The sequence below is a fragment of the Pleurodeles waltl genome, chromosome 4_1, assembly GCF_031143425.1.
Source record: "Pleurodeles waltl isolate 20211129_DDA chromosome 4_1, aPleWal1.hap1.20221129, whole genome shotgun sequence".
Taxonomy (NCBI): domain Eukaryota; kingdom Metazoa; phylum Chordata; class Amphibia; order Caudata; family Salamandridae; genus Pleurodeles; species Pleurodeles waltl.
Genome location: NC_090442.1, coordinates 243,935,664 through 243,955,989, shown reverse-complemented (window position 1 = coordinate 243,955,989; position 20,326 = coordinate 243,935,664). Strand labels below are relative to the sequence as shown.

The 20,326-nt window shown below is 44.5% G+C and overlaps 1 protein-coding gene across 2 annotated transcripts in view; it reads left to right on the top strand.

Moving 5' to 3' along the window:
* The window catches only part of PPARA (peroxisome proliferator activated receptor alpha), a 217,123-nt gene that overhangs the window by 144,422 nt on the left and 52,375 nt on the right, over window positions 1-20,326 (top strand). For both annotated transcript variants that reach the window (XM_069228246.1, XM_069228245.1), the window contains one exon: window positions 17,345-17,483. In XM_069228246.1, the coding sequence (XP_069084347.1) occupies window positions 17,345-17,483 (139 nt within the window). The remainder of the gene's footprint in view (window positions 1-17,344; window positions 17,484-20,326) is intronic.

Below are 20,326 nucleotides of genomic sequence, written 5' to 3'. Positions count from 1 at the left end.
AACAAATGCTTAACACTACTCCTTGGATAAGCCTACTGCTCGACCACACTACCACAAAATAGAGCATTAGTATTATCTCTTTTTACCACTATTTTACCTCTAAGGGGAACCCTTGGACTCTGTGCATGCTATTCCTTACTTTGAAATAGCACATACAGAGCCAACTTCCTACATTGGTGGATCAGCGGTGGGGTACAAGACTTTGCATTTGCTGGACTACTCAGCCAATACCTGATCACACGACAAATTCCAAAATTGTCATTAGAAATTGATTTTTGCAATTTGAAAAGTTTTCTAAATTCTTTAAAGTCCTGCTAGGGCCTTGTGTTAGTCCCTGTTAGCATTTCTTTTAGAGTTTAAAAGTTTGGTAAAAGTTTGAATTAGAACCTAGAACTAGTTTTAGATTCTTAAAAAGTATTCCAACTTTTAGAAGCATAATGTCTAGTGCAGAGATGAATGTGGTGGAACTCGACACCACACCTTACCTCCATCTTAAGATGAGGGAGCTAAGGTCACTCTGTAAAATAAAGAAAATAGTAATGGGCCCCAGACCTTCCAAACTACAGCTCCAGGAGCTGTTGGCAGAGTTTGAAAAGGCCAACCCCTCTGAGGATGGCAACACAGAGGATGAAGATAGTGACTTGGAGGAAAATTCCCCCCTACCAGTCCTACTTAGGGAGAACAGGGCTTCTCAAGCCCTGACTCCACAAATAATAGTCAGAGATGCTGGTTTCCTCACAGGAGGGACCAACAACTCTGAAATCACTGAGGATAACTCCAGTGAAGAGGACATCCAGTTAGCCAGGATGGCCAAAAGATTGGCTTTGGAAAGACAGATCCTAGCCATAGAAAGGGAAAGACAAGAGATGGGCCTAGGACCCATCAATGGTGGCAGCAACATAACTAGGGTCAGAGATTCTCCTGACATGTTGAAAATCCCCAAAGGGATTGTAACTAAATATGAAGATGGTGATGACATCACCAAATGGTTCACAGCTTTTGAGAGGGCTTGTGTAACCAGAAAAGTGAACAAATCTCACTGGGGTGCTCTCCTTTGGGAAATGTTCACAGGAAAGTGTAGGGATAGACTCCTCACACTCTCTGGAAAAGATGCAGAATCTTATGACCTCATGAAGGGTACCCTGATTGAGGGCTTTGGATTCTCCACTGAGGAGTATAGGATTAGATTCAGGGGGGCTCAAAAATCCTCGAGCCAGACCTGGGTTGACTTTGTAGACTACTCAGTAAAAACACTAGATGGTTGGATTCAAGGCAGTGGTGTAAGTAATTATGATGGGCTGTACAATTTATTTGTGAAAGAACACCTGTTAAGTAATTGTTTCAATGACAAACTGCATCAGCATCTGGTAGACCTAGGACCAATTTCTCCCCAAGAATTGGGAAAGAAGGCGGACCATTGGGTCAAGACTAGGGTGTCCAAAACTTCCACAGGGGGTGACCAAAAGAAAGGGGTCACAAAACCTCCCCAGGGGAAAGGTGGTGAGACAGCCAAAAATAAAAATAGTAAAGAGTCTTCTACAGGCCCCCAAAAACCTGCACAGGAGGGTGGGCCCAGAGCCTCTTCACAAAACAATCCTGGGTACAAGGGTAAAAACTTTGATCCCAAAAAGGCCTGGTGTCGTAGCTGTAATCAGCCTGGACACCAAACTGGAGACAAGGCCTGTCCCAAGAAAAGTTCCACTCCAAACTCCAATCCAGGTAACACTGGAATGGCTAGTCTCCAAGGGGGATCAACAGTGTGCCCAGAGCAAATCAGGGTCCACACTGAAGCTACTCTAGTCTCTGAGGGTGGGGTGGATTTAGCCACACTAGCTGCCTGGCCGCCTAACATGCAAAAATACAGGCAGCAGCTCTTTATTAATGGGACAAGTGTAGAGGGCCTGAGGGATACAGGTGCCAGTGTCACCATGGTGACAGAGAAACTGGTTTCCCCTGGCCAATACCTGACTGGAAAAACCTATACAGTCACCAACGCTGACAATCAGACTAAAGCACATCCCATGGCAATGGTAACTTTAGAATGGGGAGGGGTCAATGGCCTGAAACAGGTGGTGGTCTCCTCAAACATCCCAGTAGACTGTCTGCTTGGAAATGACCTGGAGTCCTCAGCATGGGCTGAGGTAGAACTAAAAACCCATGCAGCCATGCTGGGTATCCCTGAACTGGTGTGTGTAAAAACAAGAGCACAATGCAAGGCACAGGGTGAAAAAGTAGAGCTGGAGTCTGGAAGAAAGGCCCAGCCTACCAAGAGAAAAGGAAAGTCAGTTGGGAAACCAACTGCAACACAGTCAGAAAAAGAGAACCTCTCTTCCCAGGAAGAAGTTCTGCCCTCTGAGGGAACTGAGCCTTTGGAGCTTGAACCTTAGCAGGTTGAGCTCTTAGGCCCAGGGGGACCCTCAAGGGAGGAGCTGTGTAAGGGACAAGAAACCTGTCCCTCTCTTGAAGGCCTTAGGCAGCAAGCTGCTGAAGAGTCCAAGGGCAAGAAAAATGGAACACATAGGGTCTATTGGGAAGATGGACTCCTGTACACTGAGGCCAGAGACCCCAAACCTGGTGCCACTAGGAGAGTGGTAGTGCCTCAGTCGTTCAGAGAGTTCATTCTGACCTTAGCCCATGATATTCCCCTTGCTGGGCATTTGGGACAAACCAAGACGTGGGAGAGGTTAGTCAACCACTTCTACTGGCCCAATATGTCCCAGAAGGTTAAGGAGTTTTGCCTCTCCTGCCCCACCTGTCAAGCCAGTGGTAAGACAGGTGGGCATCCAAAGGCCCCCCTCATTCCACTTCCAGTGGTGGGGGTCCCCTTTGAAAGAGTGGGTGTGGACATAGTTGGTCCACTAGAACCTCCCACAGCCTCAGGAAATATGTATATCCTAGTAGTAGTGGATCATGCTACTAGGTATCCTGAAGCTATTCCCCTTAGGTCGACTACTGCCCCTGCAGTAGCCAAGGCCCTCATTGGTATCTTTACCAGAGTGGGTTTCCCTAAGGAGGTGGTGTCTGACAGAGGTACCAACTTCATGTCAGCATACCTAAAACACATGTGGAATGAGTGTGGGGTGACTTACAAATTCACTACACCATACCATCCACAAACTAATGGCTTAGTTGAGAGATTCAACAAGACATTAAAAGGCATGATCATGGGGCTCCCAGAAAAGCTCAAAAGGAGATGGGATGTCCTCTTGCCATGTCTGCTTTTCGCTTACAGAGAGGTGCCACAGAAGGGAGTAGGGTTCTCACCCTTTGAACTTCTGTTTGGTCACCCTGTAAGGGGACCACTTGCTCTTGTTAAAGAAGGCTGGGAGAGACCTCTTCATGAGCCTAAACAGGACATAGTGGATTATGTACTTGGCCTTCGCTCTAGAATGGCAGAGTACATGGAAAAGGCAAGCAAAAACCTTGAGGCCAGCCAACAGCTCCAGAAGTTTTGGTATGACCAAAAGGCTACAATGGTTGAGTTCCAACCAGGGCAGAAAGTCTGGGTTCTGGAGCCTGTGGCTCCCAGGGCACTTCAGGACAAATGGAGTGGCCCTTACCCAGTGCTAGAAAGGTAGAGTCAGGTCACCTACCTGGTGGACCTGGGCACAAGCAGGAGCCCCAAGAGGGTGATCCATGTGAACCGCCTTAAGCTCTTCCATGACAGGGCTGATGTAAATCTGTTGATGGTAACAGATGAGGATCAGGAGGCAGAGAGTGAACCTCTCCCTGATCTTCTGTCATCAGACCCAAAAGATGGCTCAGTAGATGGAGTGATCTACTCAGACACCCTCTCTGGCCAACAGCAAGCTGATTGTAGGAGAGTCCTACAACAGTTTCCTGAACTCTTCTCCCTAACCCCTGGTCAGACACACCTGTGTACCCATGATGTGGACACAGGAGACAGCATGCCTGTCAAAAACAACATTTTTAGACAGTCTGACCATGTTAAGGAAAGCATCAAGGTGGAAGTCCACAAGATGCTGGAATTGGGAGTAATTGAGCGCTCTGACAGCCCCTGGGCTAGCCCAGTGGTCTTAGTCCCCAAACCTCACACCAAAGATAGAAAGAAAGAGATGAGGTTTTGTGTGGACTACAGAGGGCTCAACTCTGTCACCAAGACAGACGCCCATCCAATTCCTAGAGCTGATGAGCTCATAGACAAATTAGGTGCTGCCAAATTCTTAAGTACCTTTGACTTGACAGCAGGGTACTGGCAAATAAAAATGGCACCTGGAGCAAAAGAGAAAACAGCATTCTCCACACCTGATGGGCATTATCAGTTTACTGTTATGCCATTTGGTTTAAAGAATGCCCCTGCCACCTTCCAAAGGTTGGTGAATCAAGTCCTTGCTGGTTTGGAGTCCTTTAGCACAGCTTATCTTGATGATATTGCTGTCTTTAGCTCCACCTGGCAGGATCACCTGGTCCACCTGAAAAAGGTTTTGAAGGCTCTGCAATCTGCAGGCCTCTCTATCAAGGCATCCAAATGCCAGATAGGGCAGGGAACTGTGGTTTACTTGGGCCACCTTGTAGGTGGAGGCCAAGTTCAGCCACTCCAACCCAAGATCCAGACTATTCTGGACTGGGTAGCTCCAAAAACCCAGACTCAAGTCAGGGCATTCCTTGGCTTGACTGGGTATTACAGGAGGTTTGTGAAGGGATATGGATCCATTGTGACAGCCCTCACTGAACTCACCTCCAAGAAAATGCCCAAGAAAGTGAACTGGACTGTAGAATGCCAACAGGCCTTTGACACCCTGAAACAAGCAATGTGCTCAGCACCAGTTCTAAAAGCTCCAGATTATTCTAAGCAGTTCATTGTGCAGACAGATGCCTCTGAACATGGGATAGGGGCAGTTTTGTCCCAAACAAATGATGATGACCTTGACCAGCCTGTTGCTTTCATTAGCAGGAGGTTACTTCCCAGGGAGCAGCGTTGGAGTGCCATTGAGAGGGAGGCCTTTGCTGTGGTTTGGTCCCTGAAGAAGCTGAGACCATACCTCTTTGGGACTCACTTCCTAGTTCAAACTGACCACAGACCTCTCAAATGGCTGATGCAAATGAAAGGTGAAAATCCAAAACTGTTGAGGTGGTCCATCTCCCTACAGGGAATGGACTTTATAGTGGAACACAGACCTGGGACTGCCCATGCCAATGCAGATGGCCTTTCCAGGTTCTTCCACTTAGAAAATGAAGACTCTCTTGGGAAAGGTTAGTCTCATCCTCTTTCGTTTGGGGGGGGGTTGTGTAAGGAAATGCCTCCTTGGCATGGTTGCCCCCTGACTTTTTGCCTTTGCTGATGCTATGTTTACAATTGAAAGTGTGCTGAGGCCTGCTAACCAGGCCCCAGCACCAGTGTTCTTTCCCTAACCTGTACTTTTGTATCCACAATTGGCAGACCCTGGCATCCAGATAAGTCCCTTGTAACTGGTACTGCTAGTACCAAGGGCCCTGATGCCAAGGAAGGTCTCTAAGGGCTGCAGCATGTCTTATGCCACCCTGGAGACCTCTCACTCAGCACAGACACACTGTTTGCCAGCTTGTGTGTGCTAGTGAGAACAAAACGAGTAAGTCGACATGGCACTCCCCTCAGGGTGCCATGCCAGCCTCTCACTGCCTATGCAAGTATAGGTCAGTCACCCCTCTAGCAGGCCTTACAGCCCTAAGGCAGGGTGCACTATACCATAGGTGAGGGTACCAGTGCATGAGCATGGTACCCCTACAGTGTCTAAACAAAACCTTAGACATTGTAAGTGCAGGGTAGCCATAAGAGTATATGGTCTGGGAGTTTGTCAAACACGAACTCCACAGCACCATAATGGCTACACTGAAAACTGGGAAGTTTGGTATCAAACTTCTCAGCACAATAAATGCACACTGATGCCAGTGTACATTTTATTGTAAAATACACCACAGAGGGCACCTTAGAGGTGCCCCCTGAAACTTAACCGACTATCTGTGTAGGCTGACTGGTTCCAGCAGCCTGCCACACTAGAGACATGTTGCTGGCCCCATGGGGAGAGTGCCTTTGTCACTCTGAGGCCAGTATCAAAGCCTGCACTGGGTGGAGATGCTAACACCTCCCCCAGGCAGGAGCTGTAACACCTGGCGGTGAGCCTCAAAGGCTCACCCCTTTGTCACAGCACCGCAGGACACTCCAGCTAGTGGAGTTGCCCGCCCCCTCCGGCCCCGGCCCCCACTTTTGGCGGCAAGGCCGGAGAAAATAATGAGAATAACAAGGAGGAGTCACTGGCCAGTCAGGACAGCCCCTAAGGTGTCCTGAGCTGAGGTGACTCTAACTTTTAGAAATCCTCCATCTTGCAGATGGAGGATTCCCCCAATAGGATTAGGGATGTGACCCCCTCCCCTTGGGAGGAGGCACAAAGAGGGTGTACTCACCCTCAGGGCTAGTAGCCATTGGCTACTAACCCCCCAGACCTAAACACGCCCTTAAATTTAGTATTTAAGGGCTCCCCTGAACCTAAAGATTTAGATTCCTGCAACAACAACAAGAAGGACTGCCTAGCTGAAAACCCCTGCAGAGGAAGACCAGAAGACAACAACTGCCTTGGCTCCAGAAACTCACCGGCCTGTCTCCTGCCTTCCAAAGAACTCTGCTCCAGCGACGCCTTCCAAAGGGACCAGCGACCTCTGCATTCTCTGAGGACTGCCCTGCTTCGACGACGACAAGAAATTCCCGAGGACAGCGGACCTGCTCCAAAAAGACTGCAACTTTATCCAAAGGAGCAACTTTAAAGAACCCTGCAATCTCCCCGCAAGAAGCCTGAGACTTGCAACACTGCACCCGGCGACCCCGACTCGGCTGGTGGAGAACCCACACCTCAGGGAGGACCCCCGGACTACTCTACGACTGTGAGTACCAAAACCTGTCCCCCCTGAGCCCCCACAGCGCCGCCTGCAGAGGGAATCCCGAGGCTTCCCCTGACCGCGACTCTCTGAAACCTAAGTCCCGACGCCTGGAAAAGACCCTGCACCCGCAGCCCCCAGGACCTGAAGGACCGGACTTTCACTGCAGAAGTGACCCCCAGGAGTCCCTCTCCCTTGCCCAAGTGGAGGTTTCCCCGAGGAAGCCCCCCCTTGCCTGCCTGCAGCGCTGAAGAGATCCCTTGATCTCTCATTGACTTCCATTGCGAACCCGACGCTTGTTCTAACACTGCACCCGGCCGCCCCCGCGCCGCTGAGGCTGAAATTTCTGTGTGGGCTTGTGTCCCCCCCGGTGCCCTACAAAACCCCCCTGGTCTGCCCTCCGAAGACGCGGGTACTTACCTGCTGGCAGACTGGAACCGGGGCACCCCCTTCTCTCCATTGAAGCCTATGCGTTTTGGGCACCACTTTGAACTCTGCACCTGACCGGCCCTGAGCTGCTGGTGTGGTAACTTTGGGGTTGCTCTGAACCCCCAACGGTGGGCTACCTTGGACCAAGAACTGAACCCTGTAAGTGTCTTACTTACCTGGTAAAACTAACAAAAACTTACCTCCCCCAGGAACTGTGAAAATTGCACTAAGTGTCCACTTTTGAAATAGCTATTTGTGAATAACTTGAAAAGTATACATGCAATTGAAATGATTCAAAGTTCCTAATGTACTTACCTGCAATACCTTTCAAACAAGATATTACATGTTAAATTTGAACCTGTGGTTCTTAAAATAAACTAAGAAAAGATATTTTTCTATACAAAACCTATTGGCTGGATTTGTCTCTGAGTGTGTGCACCTCATTTATTGTCTATGTGTATGTACAACAAATGCTTAACACTACTCCTTGGATAAGCCTACTGCTCGACCACACTACCACAAAATAGAGCATTAGTATTATCTCTTTTTACCACTATTTTACCTCTAAGGGGAACCCTTGGACTCTGTGCATGCTATTCCTTACTTTGAAATAGCACATACAGAGCCAACTTCCTACACAGGGTACTTATGAAAGATGTTTTATAAACTCTGGCGAGACAAAACTGCTCATTTCATTATCCCCCATTGTAGAAACTGGCCCCCATAGGCTAATATTGTATTTGATTGTAAATATTGTTAGGAAAGGCATATAAATGTAATTCCAGGACTTAAAAGATTTGTTTTAAAAAATCCAGCAATTTGCCATTGGTGAAGTTAGCATCCATTCTCTACCAGTTGTGATATGAGTCTTTTCTTTCTGTAAGCCAAAATCCAGCCTTCTAGAGATCCCTCCGATTGGTCAGTGCTAACAGGATTAGCAAGGCTGCTTTGATTAGGTGATCAGTGGCTGTCCAGGGGAGAGGATATCTGCTGAAGGGGAGCTCTGCAGTTGCACAAGAATGACCGAGCAGGGGGAGGGGTAATAAACCATCCAGCCTCAAAGGAGAGCAGGATAGGCAGGGTATGCCAGGCCAGGCCAGGCCAGGCCAGGCCAGGCCAGATACCAGGTTTAAGGAAGGAATTTGCAGATGTCAGGAGGAGGAGAGCTATGGAAATGATCAACACTGGGAGTTGGTTTAGTTAGCTCTGACTGCTCTGCTTAAAATTTCAGCCAACATGGATTTCGGAAGAATGCTGCTTTCTGGGACAGGAATATGTTACACTTTGGAGTAAGTGGTCATACGCCTGGGTGTCACCCTGCATTATGTGGTCAGGGGCTGCCCCTTCCTGATGCCCAGGAGCTGTGAATACATGTGAGAGGTGCGTAGCCTCTCAGTTCTGCTGCCTGAAACTTGCTGCAGCGCGAGCTGTGCGTTCGGCTCGGGGCGTGGCTGCGGTTCATGTTTCTGGCGGCCGGGCGCGCCGCGCCCCTTCTGTTCTGTATTTCCTCACACAAGGCCCCAAAATGGGCATGGGGTCTCGGCGAGTTCTGGGCGTGGCACGCCCTCAAAATTAGGCATTGGCACCCCCTCACTTACCTGGTGCAGCCTGTTCCTTTCTTCTTTTTCTCATTTTTCTCCTTTTCTTCCTTCCTTATTTTTACACTTAGCAGCCATGTTCTTCTTTCTCCCAGCATGTTTTTCTTTTTCTCTGCATATCTTAGGACCCTCTTCCAAAATGGCGCCTTTCTCTATAGTCTCCTATGATTCTTTCCCAATCTAATATGGTGTCTTTCTTCTTCCTGTTGGTCATTTCCTGTTTTAGGGTATATACGGAGTGTGATTCTTGTTCTCCTTGCGCTGCAACACTTCCTTTGTGTGGTGATCTTTGCTCCTGTTGTTTTTTTCTCCAGTTTTTTCCCTTGCTTGTTCCAGTTTCTTCCAGTATTGTTTTCTTGTTGGAAGACTGACCTTTATACTTATTTTTGTTCCACGGAGTTCCTGCTTTAGAGGTTTTTCCCTTTGTTTTTTTTTTCCTCTGGGACTCCTTCTGGAGGGCACAGACTGCCTTTTGGCATTTCATTGTCAGTAGCACTGTGGCTACCAGAAAGGGCTGCCCTTACCTTGGTCAAGGCAGAACCTACAAGGATCAAGACCACTCTGCAGTTCCAGTTGGCCAGAGACATAAACGACGAGTAGCCTGTGACAGAAACTATAAGAGAAAGAAGGACTGCCCTGCTGGAATCTGGATCTGCACCCTTGGTCTACACTTCTGAGTGAACTGCGCCTGCTGCACAATCTGGTACTACCACCCTAGGGGTCCTTAGTTCAAGAAGGACTATGGAGTGGACTCCCTGCAGCTACATGTTAACAGAGATTCACCTGCATCATCTCCAGCAAGAGTTCCCCAGCCTGGAGTGCATCCAGTGGACTTTTAAGGATTTGGCCAGGTGCATTGTGGGATTTGTGGTCCAAACATTCCAAGGACTATCCAGGAGATTCCAGACCCTTGCAGTTGTGTTTTGTAGCCTTTGAACTTGCAAGGAGAACTTCAAGAAACATCTCCTGAAGTTTGGAGAACTTTTGTGAAAAAGCTCGAAGAGTTGACCAACTTGACCCAGGAAGTCAAGCCGGCAAACCCTCACTGCAACCCAGCCTGGATTTCAAGTTCATCCCGCTGAAAAGCTCCTGAGGTCCAGCTTCCAGGATTTGACTGGGAGTGCCCTGAAAGTCAGGCCGGCGAGCCCTCACCGAATCCAGCCTGGTGAAGAGCAGCAAGGACCCTCAGAAGAAAAAGCTCCTGAAAGGTTTCTAAGTGTGAAGGTAACATTTTGACTGAGGCCTCCTCCTTAGTTTATGCGACCTGCACTCCATTGCAGTCGGCCTCAAACTTTGACTTTGTCCTGGTCTACTGAGATCAGATGACCTGATTTGGCGCTTTGTGCTTCCAAACTCTAGAAAGTGTTTATTATTCCCTACATTGGATTTTTGTCATTTTGGTGTCTATTTACTCATAAAATATAATATATTCTTATAAACTGGTGTGGGATTTTTATTGCGTTTGACTTACTTATTTACTGTATTGGTGTTTTTGAATGTTTTACACTCTTGTCTCCTAAGTTAGGCCTGCCTGCTCGGTTACAGCTACCAACGGTTGAGCAAGGGGCTAATTTACTGAGACCTTTACTGACCCTGTATTGTGTTAGTGGCCTTATTACCAATGGTATATGCATACTTCCCACTACCAATGACCCACTTTCCAACAATGAGGATGCATAATTACCTGAGAGCTGTAATGGCGTCAACAGAGATTGAAGATGTCCTGTAGCATGACCTGAATTTGATGTCATAGTGGGTGAATGTGTTTAGAACTAAATAGCATGTGTACTATGTCCCTGGACTCTAATTTGCTGCTCCAGCAAAGGTTTGATTCAGATAAACCTAACTTGTGATATTTCATTGGAGTCTAGTAGGCGCTATGTAGCATCCACATGTTCATTTGTGATCAGGCTTGTGCATTTTTGCCTTTAAAGAGATGACTCCAAATGTTTGGCCAAGCTGTATGAGGTATATAATACCAGAGTAAAACTTTCCAACTGTTATAATACATTTATATAACTGTATACAACATACTTCAATTAGGTATATTTTGTGTGATGCAGCTTGTATTACTTTTAGTGTTAAAAGACACTTTTCCAAGGTGGCTTCTGATGGCCTCAATTGCCCTACCTTTGTTAGTCATCCCTCCAATGCTGTATGTGCACACAACCCTCCCAGACCATGTTCATTGCGCTGCATCTGTTGTTTATGTGAGTTTCGAGGAGCCGATTGGAAGGGGTATGTCTCTAAGACTTTTGGCAACAGTCCAGCCCTCACAAGGACAACCTAGACATGAGCCATGGAAACTCAACACCTTGTACAGAGGACTGACATCCTTCGACCAGTGAGAAAACATACCAGTCTTAGCAGCACTGTTTGTGCAAGAGTGGCTTCATAAACAACTGTATTTGATGAGTGGGTCTTTTGGAGGTGGTTCTTTCCTGTGTGAGAGTTGGGAGGGGGGGATGGTCACAGCATGTGGGGAAAATGCTGACAGATTTTGCTTCCACACAAGTAAAGGTGTCCGTATTCTGATAACAATATAGCCGTGTGGAGCTTTTGCTTCCACACAAGTAAAGGTGTCCGCATTCTGATAACAATATAGCCGCCTCCACACAGGCCATCCAAAGAGCTATGAGGCAGATGATAAAGAGGCCACAAAGCAGTCACGCTAGATACACCAAGCAATTGCTAGTATCATAATGCATAACTGAGGGATCAATCCTCAGTGTTTCCCTTCTGATGCACCACTGTTGCCAGCCTTTTAGAGGGACTTGGGAGTAACACCACGGCACTCCTTGGCAGAGTGGGGTCTGAAATCCCCACAGGCTCTTACAGTGTGTTAGTTCTGTTTTCTGAGCTCCCATGCACTATTTTGTGCCACCCGACCTGTTCACAAAATCAAAAGCATGTTGTTGCAAGTGGGACTGGCTCTTCTTTCAAATCAAAGTAACACACTTGTGACGTCTGGAGCATAGGTGTGTGCACAGACCAAAAAAAACGAATTTCAAAGGCAGAAGGGCTGTAATACTAGTGTTATTTCTGCATAGTGATGAACAAAATATGGTGCATGAATAAATTGTCTTTAGATCATATTTGATCACTCATTTGATTAACTAGATTTAATTTCAAATCTTAGGTCTAGAGTTCTAGTCCCTAATTTGAAAATGCATGACTAATCTAAATTTCACCCATTGCACGAAAGGAGACTTCCTTGCTGTTTCCTCCCGTAGATTCTGCATCAAAAGATACTCTAGAGCAGGGGTCTCCAACCTTTGTACTAACAAGAGCTACTTATGCTCAGTGAAACTCATCCTGAGCTACCAATAGTATTAGTGTTATACACATTAGACAAGATTACATTAGTGGCCACCCTATTCAAGATTACCAGCCGTGATCATCTCAGTGAATGATTGCCAGCCATAATGTAAAAAAGGCTTAGTCAGTGTTGATGGCCTTTACAAGGGTAATACATAACAGCCACAGCTGCAATGCCCCCGAGCAGCAAAGTAATAATAGTAGTAATAGGCCTCCTAATACAGCATGCTGTATCATTCAGATATCAGTTTTAAATATATTTTGAAAATTGTGGGTTCTGAAAATAGAGATTTCATGTCAAATATACACTTTTCAATTTTAGTATACATATTATAATTCAACCAAACAAAAGCTTCTAATTTATTAGGTTGGGTTGCACACAGGAAAGCCATTCACAGGTATCTTGAGAGCTACCAGTAGCTCATGAGCTGCTTGTTGGAGAAGCCTGTTCTAGAGTAATGGAGTGAGAACAGTTTTTCTTCTTGGAACAGACAGAATGGGGAGAAACTCCATACTTAAAGTAGCCACTTTCTCTTATTCAGACGGTAAAACATAATTGTGGCCAATTACATAATAGTGTTTGCAGTTACTCGACAAATTTCTCCGTCCTGCAGTGTTCTACCTGGCATTTTTAAAGGAAATGCATGAATTGTGCTGCTGGTTAATGGACGGAGGAAACAACTTTTCCCATTACTTGAAGACCGTTTTGAGGACTGCATTGCTAGATACTTGGTAAGGTACAGTGTGTGCTGAGACGACTCTTACCCGCCTTTGAAATATAATGTGTGTTACCAAAATCCATCCACTGACAATTGCTGAGGCGCAGTGTGCGTTGTTAACAGACCTGTATTTTCCAGTGCGGAGATGCACAATATTCCGATATTCGTGTTGAAAGAACAATCTTATCCAGTTTTCAAATACACTGGTTGTTAGGAGATCTCATATGAAGACAGCTTGGTCTGTCTGCCAGAGCTCATTTAACGAAGACCACAAGCAATGGCAAAGCCAGTAGGCCTGTCCTTTTATTAATGAAAGTTCTTGGCATTTAATAGGCCAGTTTTTGCGGGATTGTATGGAGGAACATGTCACTGGTTGCAGGGAGGTTGTGAGTAGTTCGGGGCTATCTGGAGATTGGGTATTTTACTATTTGAACATTTGCAACATTTAAACTCAGCACCAACTAAAATAGTTAAGCGGATGTCGGGATTTGCTGAAAGAAAATGGGCCTGTACTATTTAAATACAAGGAAATTACCTAATTGAAAACTGACAAAGCTTTAGATTGAAAAGGAAAGCGAAGAATGCAGTAACTTAATTCACCACAGTGATATCTGGTTTTACTATGACACACATCTGTGATTGATGCATGTGAATTAAATGGAAAAATGATAACTGAGAAACCACCATGGACGAAACCAAATAATGAAAACCCACTGTTAAGGAAAGACAGTCTAGGGAAATGCAAATAAATCAAAAATTAAAGAAAATAAAGGAAATATGAATTTAAGATAAATACTAAATTAGATTAAACTTGGTTGAATTTTAGGGGTAATAACGAGTTTTTAGGGTTCAGGGATGGGTGGAGTAAAGGGTGGTGAGGTTTTTTTTGGGATCACAGGTGATGAGATGTTTTTAGAGTTCACAGATGGCGTTTATGGGTAGTGAGACTTTTTGAGTTCAGGGATTGGTGATGTGTAGGGGTGTTAAATGATTTTTAGGATTCATGGATGGGCAGAGGTTAGAGCTGGTGAGGATTTTAAGGTTTAGTGATGGGTAGAGTTTGGGGTGGTGAAGGATCTTTAGGGTTCAGGAATGGGTGGAGTTCAGGGGTGGTGAGGGCTTTTGGTGCTCAGAGATAGGCAGAGTTTATGGGCAGAAACAGTTTTAGGATTTGAGGATTGGATGGTGAGGGGGTATAAGGGTTCATAGATTAGGGTGGAGTTTAGATGTAGAAAGGGGATTTGTAGGGATTTTCAGGGTTCAGGTAAGGGGTGGAGTTTAGGAATGGCGAGGGTTTTAAGGGTTAAGAATAGGTAATGTTTAGGGGTGGTTAAAGTGTTTATTTTTAGGGTTCAGAGATAGATGGAGTTTGGGGGTTGTGAAGTTTTAGTGGTTCAGGTTGCGTGGGCTTTAGGTGTAGAGAGGTGCTTTTTAGGATTCAAGGATGGGTGTTATTAGGTGTTCATAGGGTTGGGTGGAGTGTGGGGCTAGAAAGGGCTTTTGGGGTTCAGGCATTAGAGGAGTTTAGGCTTGGTGGGAGGTTTTAGAGGGCAGGGATGAGTGGCATGTAGAGATTTTGAGGTGGTCAGAGATGGATGGTGTTTAAAGATGGTGAGGTGTCAGTGAATTAAAAGCACTCCTATATAAGTGTAGGAGATATAAATCTGAAACTAAGTCATCTGAAAAAAGCACTGAAATAAATACCCCAACAGAAATGCTTCTGAAAGTAAGACCTGCAACCACTTAATTTACACCTATTCAGAATAACCATGGGAAAGCCAATTTAGAAAAAAAAATCTCTGAATTGATTTCTATGATATGGTAAATGCCATTCATCGGGCAAATTTCCTTTAAGCCATGTAGGTGAAATGGTTTCTCAGTACTGGTTTTCCATTAAAATCATGTTTCTGTGTCATCACATACAGCTACCTGTGATAGGTTTCTGAGCCGCTTTGTCTGAGTGCTGCAACAATCTGCGTGTTCATATTCAGTACCCAATATTTTTGCCAATGTTTAGAACATAGTGAAAATAAGGAAACAAAAATACCATTGTAATTTACCCCATGGCACATTTGTGTGGTAAGTAGATGAGTGTGGAGACGTGTGACCTGGCTCTTCTGGCCTTTATCCTCTGTAAACAGGTGGTAGTCCTATCAGAAGATGGCCCTTAGCCAGTTCTTCAGGTTGATTCACTATTATTAACTTCCCTCAATTCTGACAAGTACTGTACTAGAAAGTGTCATGTACTTTTTTGAGTGGTCTTGTATGTAAATAACTTTGGAACCTTCATTAATGCAATGTAAAGGTCTACTAACTTTGGTTAGAACTAAGTGACATTACTCCATGCATGGAAACATACGTTATCTGTTTTGCAAGGAGGGTGTAACTGTGCAGTCTCACAATGCTAGAGCCTGTCTGCTTTGGCACGCTTAGAGTGGGAGCAGATCACTGGCTAATGTCCTAGGGAGCACTCTGTCCCAAGTGCAGGATGAAACACTTGCTGCATGAATTGATACATTTATGCATTCTGCCAAGTCTTTAATGCCAAACATAAATAAGTCTCTTCTATGACAAAAGTAGATGATTTCAGGCTCCTTTTGACGTAAAGCCCCTAAGGTCAACTCTATTTTATATAGGCACCGACTCCATCTTGGCTAATGGAGGTCGCCATCTTCTCACTCTTAAACAGTGGAAGTCGTCATTTTTCCCGAGTTATGCAGAACCATTATCATATCTGCCATTAAACACAGATGTTGTCTGACCTTATCTTTCTAAGAACTGTGAATGCACCAAGTCATTTGATTGATGACATATGTACCACACTTGATGCAACATTCGTCTGAGTCAGATGTCTACCTTTTAACATGTCAGGTTTATCTAAGAAAGCATATGGATATATAGCTGAAATAGTGTAATCTGAGTTGACGTCCTTATACCTTGTATGTTCATAAGAAAATGTCATCAGAAAATGTCTGGGAGGCACACCTTGATGCTCATAATGATGTTCGACATTCCTAAACCTTTATCAGAAATTCTAATTTCTGATAAGATTTAGTATATTGTCAGGAAGAGGTCCTTCACCCAGGTTATCGCCTGAGATTCTGCCAGAGACAGTCTCACCTACCAACAGCACACTTTGCAAATGCTGCATCTTGCTTGAAGCAGAGTTCCCAGAGGAAGACCCCAGCATGTGTTTGCGCTCCACAGAGAACACCGTCTTCACGCCTCCACGAATAAAAACAGTCTTTGCTGTCAACTAGACATGCAGTGCATCTCTTTTCCCTAAGAAACTCTAGACTGCAAGTTGCTCTGCCTTCCATGCCTTTAGTATAGCACATTGAAGTAGATGGAAGGTTCTAGATGACTAATCATGTTAGAAATGCTCATTTTATTCTCATTTTTATAATATTCTGTGTAGTTGTTTTAGATGTACTGAGAAGCAGACTATTTCTATACTAATAAATACTTTAACTTAAAAGCGTTTATTCTTAGTACACTGTGTGTGTAATACTGTGACTAACGAAATTAGGTTTGTTATTGTTAGCAAAGTGCCCCAGATCCCTTTATGGGATAGCTAGTAACCCAAAAGCAGTACTTCTATTTCAGTTACACATTGAACAGTATTTTGCGGAGCTTCAATAACTGGTCCTTCACATTCATCGTTGGTGCATTGAACCAAGTTCACCTGAGTCACCCTTGGGTGGGAAAGCACACTTGTAGAGCTACGCCAAAGTCATAGCTTACGCAACACCCTTTATCTTTGTATTGGGTTGTTCACTGTTTTTTATGAATGTTCACAACTTAGCACATTTTGAGTTGTGTAAATTGTGGCCATTAAAGATGATTCTTGTCAGGGGAAACTACTACAGAATCCAAAATATTGGCTGTGCCTCTACCGCATATTATGTAATTTTTCGGAATAAATGGGGGTACACTGTAGAACTAGAAAATGGTCATAAAAGTAGCAAAATATAGGCTTGAATAGGAGTCAGATTTAGTAAATCTGCAATGCTTACTTGATCCAAATAAGTGGGCCAGTACATAGTTTCCACCTCTAAAGTGAAATAGGGCTGTCCTAATTGATAAATAATGCTCCACCAGTTCTGCAAAATAACTAAATATTGTAATTTTTTAGGTGGGAGCAAATTGATTGGCTAGGCAGTATCCTCAATTATGTGAGATTTATTTTGTCATCTGAATCATTACATTTTCAAAGAATGCAATATCTTTTAGCATGATTGGGAGCCTTGTGTCTGTAATGTCTTTCCCTTCCTACAAAATTGGGGAGTCATTACTTTGATGATGCATCGTATTACTGCAGTTTTATTGAATTACATTTCGACAGTGGATAGAAATGCCCGGTACCAATATCCTAATAACATGTTGCGCTCTCTGACCATAATCTTACAGGGCTTTTTCAGGAGAACAATTCGACTGAAGCTGGAGTATGAAAAATGTGAGCGCATGTGTAAAATTCTGAAAAAGAATAGGAACAAGTGCCAATGCTGCCGTTTCCAAAAGTGCCTCTCAGTTGGAATGTCACATGATGGTAAGTTAAAGAAGGGCTGCACATTGTTTATACATGCTTCCAATTGGGAAATAACCTTTGTGTAGCTGCTTACCTTCACAATGTAATATAGTGCCTGGAAGCAGTAAGTCCTGGATTAGAAAAAGAAATGTCTCCAACTACATGAGTCTGAAATGGAAATCTTACTGATAGACCTCTTCAGCCCCACAAGGAACTTGATAGCCCCAAGTCTCTCGTTCTTTGCAGAGCTGTCCCCAGCCAAGAAATCTCTAAGGTAAGCAGACCTCAGCCTATATTCACCTGCGGTAGACCAGTCGGCCCTTCAAAATTATTGGCAGGAAGTGCTTTTTGCATTCACAAACTGGGAATGTCCAATTTGATCATAGATTAGTTTGCGAATGGGCATGCAATTTGTGATGTGACCCATGTAGTAGTAAGTCATGTTGCAAATTATACATTTGTAGGGGGATGCAAAATGACCTGCCTAATGAATATTTATTTTGTTAGGTCTCAGTTTGCAACTTCCTCTTTTCAAAATGCAAGGATAAAGGCCTGCTAGCCTTTTCAATTTTTTTTGTCACTGGGCACACTCTATCCAAGAGCTTGTCTTGACAAGCTGAACTGGCTCTGTCAATTCCTTTTTTCATATCTTTGTTATATTTTGAGAATAAGGGTCAGACGTTTGGGGTTCAGTACTACAGTATCTAGAACCCAGTCAGGAATGGTAGTACTTAGAGCGCTCAGACTTCATTTTATTCCTGATTATTTTGTCTAACGGTTGTTGAATTCTTTGTCTGATATATTCTTCAATATGTGGCATAGTGGGCCAGAGTGCACAAAGGGTATGAAACCATAATGATGGGTCAAGTAAAGGGTTCCCAGCAGGACTGTATATTCAGTATGGGATTAGATTATTTTTTCTCTTGAACTTGTTCTTATCTGGCTCAAAACCGTTTATGCCTGATTAGTCATGTTCATCTGGATCAGAGTCAGGAAAATAAATAACATCAGATCACCTATTGGAATGGTCAAGCTCTGTTTCTATGGGAAAGTTCTATCTCTCTTGTAGAGGGTGTTTGCTGGACATACCACCATGCTCTTCAGAGGATGAACCACCCCTAACTGTGGCTCTGATTACATCAGACATCTTGGCAGCAGAACACCCCGCTGAATCTACAGGTCCTGCTTTGCCTCAAAGGTGTGACTTTTCACTTTTTTTGTTACAAGATTCTATCAGAAAATTTACCACATAAGAATAATGGTTACTGTTGGCATGTGCACTGGAAGGAAAATACCTTTTGCTACTAGACCTTGGTCTAAACCAAAATAATATCCTTCACATTACTGCTGATGTTTTGGGCAATTTCTTCAATTGAAGCATTCATTGTAGACTTCACTGTTTTACGTTATCTTTTGAAACCTCCTCACTTACATCCATGTCGCCTGCAGTTTGACTTTAAGCCATTGTATAAAATAGAAATTGCAATGATAATGAAACAATACTCAGCAATATAAATTCCTACTAAAATAGGAAAAGTGCAAATAAAATTGTGTGTGTATATATATATATATATATACAGGGAGTGCAGAATTATTAGGCAAATGAGTATTTTGACCACATCATCCTCTTTATGCATGTTGTCTTACTCCAAGCTGTATAGGCTCGAAAGCCTACTACCAATTAAGCATATTAGGTGATGTGCATCTCTGTAATGAGAAGGGGTGTGGTCTAATGACATCAACACCCTATATCAGGTGTGCATAATTATTAGGCAACTTCCTTTCCTTTGGCAAAATGGGTCAAAAGAAGGACTTGACAGGCTCAGAAAAGTCAAAAATAGTGAGATATCTTGCAGAGGGATGCAGCACTCTTAAAATTGCAAAGCTTCTGAAGCGTGATCATCGAACAATCAAGCGTTTCATTCAAAATAGTCAACAGGGTCGCAAGAAGCGTGTGGAAAAACCAAGGCGCAAAATAACTGCCCATGAACTGAGAAAAGTCAAGCGTGCAGCTGCCACGATGCCACTTGCCACCAGTTTGGCCATATTTCAGAGCTGCAACATCACTGGAGTGCCCAAAAGCACAAGGTGTGCAATACTCCGAGACATGGCCAAGGTAAGAAAGGCTGAAAGACGACCACCACTGAACAAGACACACAAGCTGAAACGTCAAGACTGGGCCAAGAAATATCTCAAGACTGATTTGTCTAAGGTTTTATGGACTGATGAAATGAGAGTGAGTCTTGATGGGCCAGATGGATGGGCCCGTGGCTGGATTGGTAAAGGGCAGAGAGCTCCAGTCCGACTCAGACGCCAGCAAGGTGGAGGTGGAGTACTGGTTTGGGCTGGTATCATCAAAGATGAGCTTGTGGGGCCTTTTCGGGTTGAGGATGGAGTCAAGCTCAACTCCCAGTCCTACTGCCAGTTCCTGGAAGACACCTTCTTCAAGCAGTGGTACAGGAAGAAGTCTGCATCCTTCAAGAAAAACATGATTTTCATGCAGGACAATGCTCCATCACACGCGTCCAAGTACTCCACAGCGTGGCTGGCAAGAAAGGGTATAAAAGAAGGAAATCTAATGACATGGCCTCCTTGTTCACCTGATCTGAACCCCATTGAGAACCTGTGGTCCATCATCAAATGTGAGATTTACAAGGAGGGAAAACAGTACACCTCTCTGAACAGTGTCTGGGAGGCTGTGGTTGCTGCTGCACGCAATGTTGATGGTGAACAGATCAAAACACTGACAGAATCCATGGATGGCAGGCTTTTGAGTGTCCTTGCAAAGAAAGGTGGCTATATTGGTCACTGATTTGTTTTTGTTTTGTTTTTGAATGTCAGAAATGTATATTTGTGAATGTTGA